Here is a 2927-nt window from a genome sequence, read left to right as displayed (position 1 = left end):
TTTTTCAGTTGAAATCTACAATAATATTACGATGAATATTCAAAACTTACTATTTATATCGCTTACACCATAAGAATGGGGTAATTGGTAAGAAAGTGCCCCGTTCTTAGCAATTACCCCAAAATGTATCAATTTATTTCCATATTACCCCATTATGAAGAGGGTTTGTTTTTAATTCAAATACTTGATGAACGTCCTTATTACCCCCCAATAAATCACTTTTACCCCATTAGGGTTAATTTACTTCACCAACCATTGTTACCTGTTTTTTTAAATATATTATATAAATATTTATCATTAAACTAGATAGAGAAGAATGTGAAGCTAACATTTGCTGAACAAACAATAAATCTCACACCTCTGCGTATTTTCCACACCATTGAGCGTGTCAAGACGTAAATAACTGCCACTAACGTACAAAACGTATATCAATTTATGCGAGCGGAAAAGGAGAAATAAATAGTAAAAAAAAAATCTCAATTCAACGACGGTGATTTTATTGAATCAAAACCAAATAATATTAAGAACGAGCGCATTCTTCAGTTCAATTACATACAGATAATTTAAAGCCGCAATCGAACGTCCAATAAATACACGAATCTACTGCTGCTGCATTTATTCGTTACTGTACATCCATCTATACCAAGCCACCTTCATCCTGTCCCACACATTATCCAAACTGTAAAAAAATAAGGAAATTATAAGGTGAGAAACAAACTGAAATTGAGATAGTGTTACCTGTCCATCGCGGGCCTAACATCCAATAACGCGAAACGGTTGTTCTTGTCTACAGCTCCGCCATCGTAATAATCGATCACGTATCTCACATCCTTCCCGCACCTGTCTACAATCCAGTCGTGCCTGTCGAAAGGCAATTCGTAACCCATCATCTGCCTGATCCTCGCTCTCGGACTGTAATTAGAAGCTTTCCCTCCGAAACTCTTCAATCTGGAACAATTCAATCAATTGCAATCTCTGCTGTCTCTCTCCGAAGCTTAATATTTCTACACATTTCAGGAATAAATCTGACTACTCAATACACAATGTTTAAGCAAGTCAAATATACCTTAAGTACATCGATGGCACGCGGGCCGCATCAGGCCCGGAAGCAAATTTTAAATGGTCAGCGAATTCATATCCATTAGCAATTGTAAATACGATGCTTACAGTTTTAAAGACATAGAGATAACTACGCGGCTGCTATTGAAAGAAAAAGAGACAGATAGTGCATTTGGCCTGCAGTCAAGTTCAAATTCACGCCATAATACAATGATAGTGAACTAAATTATGTAACAATTAGTTTCCTCTATGAATATATGACTTAAAATGTTAATAAAATACCTCAAAATGACGGCACGTGGGCCGTATCAGGCCCGGAATCTATTTTAAATGACCCGCGAATACATATCCATTAGGAATTTCTTGTAAAAACGATGTTTATAGTTTTAAAGACATAGAGATATAACTGCGCGACTGCTATTGAAATAGAAACAAATGGATCGTACATTAATCCCCCATGCAAGTTAAAACTAACAACAAGATAAAAACTAACTTGTGTAATAATTAGTTTGATCTATTTATATAAATCTAATACACTAATAACTTACTTTGGTGCACAGCACTCTGAAGCATGCATAGCCTCCCATTTAAGAACCTCTTGCCAGGCTTGCTCATTGTTAGCATTATGGATCTTAATAATATCATCCATATCTTTCTCCTTAATATCCTCATCCTTCCATCTCCAACCCTTCCTTAACATGGCATTCCAAAACATCTACAAAATACAATATATATAATTTCATCAACATATTTTTTTTGTAATAGAAGAACAAACCTGTTGACTAGGATAGACCCAGAATGCACTCTCACCCTCATTCACAATAGATTTAGGAATAGATGACACCTGACGTTCCGTTGGCAGCAAGAATGGCTGATCCGGAGCAGGTTGCTGATTTGCTGGAGGCATCTACAATAATAACACATTTTAATCATTCAATTAAATTGATTATGAAATAACTAACCATATTCAATGGGTTAATATCAGTGTTATCATGTTTCACTGGACATTCTCCAGCAGCTGTCGGTTTAGCTGGTGCAGCCTTCTGATGCATGGGACATTCCGGAGGGATTTCACCTTGTGCATACTGCTTCATGTGTTCATGATGATGGGGCTTCTGTGGTTCACTTGCAGTAAGATTTGGGTGCACGATCTGCGTCGCTGCTATCTCAGCAGCAGATACAGTGTTACCCATGGTGGAGAGATGTATCTGAAACTATTCGCACACGAAAATCAATAAGCTTTTGAGGTTAGATACCATTATGTAATTTCTATTATAAAATTTCAATTTGAATTCATATTGTATTATATAGGTTACACTTACAGTGTTTATGTATGAAGAGACAGTTGTAAGTTTGTTACAACTTCATTGATCAAAAGTAAATAAATAAACTGAAGGTATAAGACGGACTGTAAACCAAATTTTGTCTATGAAATTTCGATCAATCACATTGCTAGGTGTATGCAACTTTATTTTCTTTGGTTATGTGATGGTTGCATACATTTACATTTTAAAATTTAATATTTTTCATTATCAATAATATAAGGTAATATTGATATTTCATTTGTTGTTAGTCATATTTTACAAAACTATTATTTTTGAAGACAGTTTACTTTTATTAGTTAATTATTTTTGTTGTTGCATTAGCAGATTTTGTTTATATTTTCACGGATTTAGAAGACAATTAACAAATATTACCTACTAGTTCCATAGGTGTATATTAAATTGAAAACATACAACTGGTAAATGTGTACATTTGTAAATAACAGCTGTCATCAATCAATCATAGTGAACATAGAGAAGTCAAGCTACTACCAGATAATTTTTAGAATTATTTGCCTTGTCCACAAACAATATCTAAAACTTGTC

At 34.5% G+C, this 2927-nt stretch overlaps 1 protein-coding gene across 1 annotated transcript; it reads right to left on the bottom strand.

Moving 5' to 3' along the window:
- Window positions 1-474: 474 nt before the first annotated feature.
- Window positions 475-2530, bottom strand: LOC108564329 (cytochrome c-type heme lyase). Its single transcript, XM_017923333.1, has 6 exons — window positions 2382-2530; window positions 2022-2273; window positions 1835-1966; window positions 1608-1774; window positions 739-948; window positions 475-679 (listed from the first exon to the last, which is right to left on the bottom strand). The coding sequence occupies exons 2-6, from the start codon at window positions 2250-2252 to the stop codon at window positions 616-618; spliced, it is 804 nt and encodes a 267-aa protein (XP_017778822.1). The 5' UTR covers window positions 2253-2273; window positions 2382-2530; the 3' UTR covers window positions 475-615.
- Between the last annotated feature and the right edge of the window lie 397 nt (window positions 2531-2927).

Source organism: Nicrophorus vespilloides, unplaced genomic scaffold (assembly GCF_001412225.1).
Source record: "Nicrophorus vespilloides isolate i.1.1-1 unplaced genomic scaffold, Nicve_v1.0, whole genome shotgun sequence".
NCBI classification, from domain to species: Eukaryota; Metazoa; Arthropoda; class Insecta; order Coleoptera; family Silphidae; genus Nicrophorus; species Nicrophorus vespilloides.
This window is presented reverse-complemented; position numbering and strand designations above follow the sequence as displayed.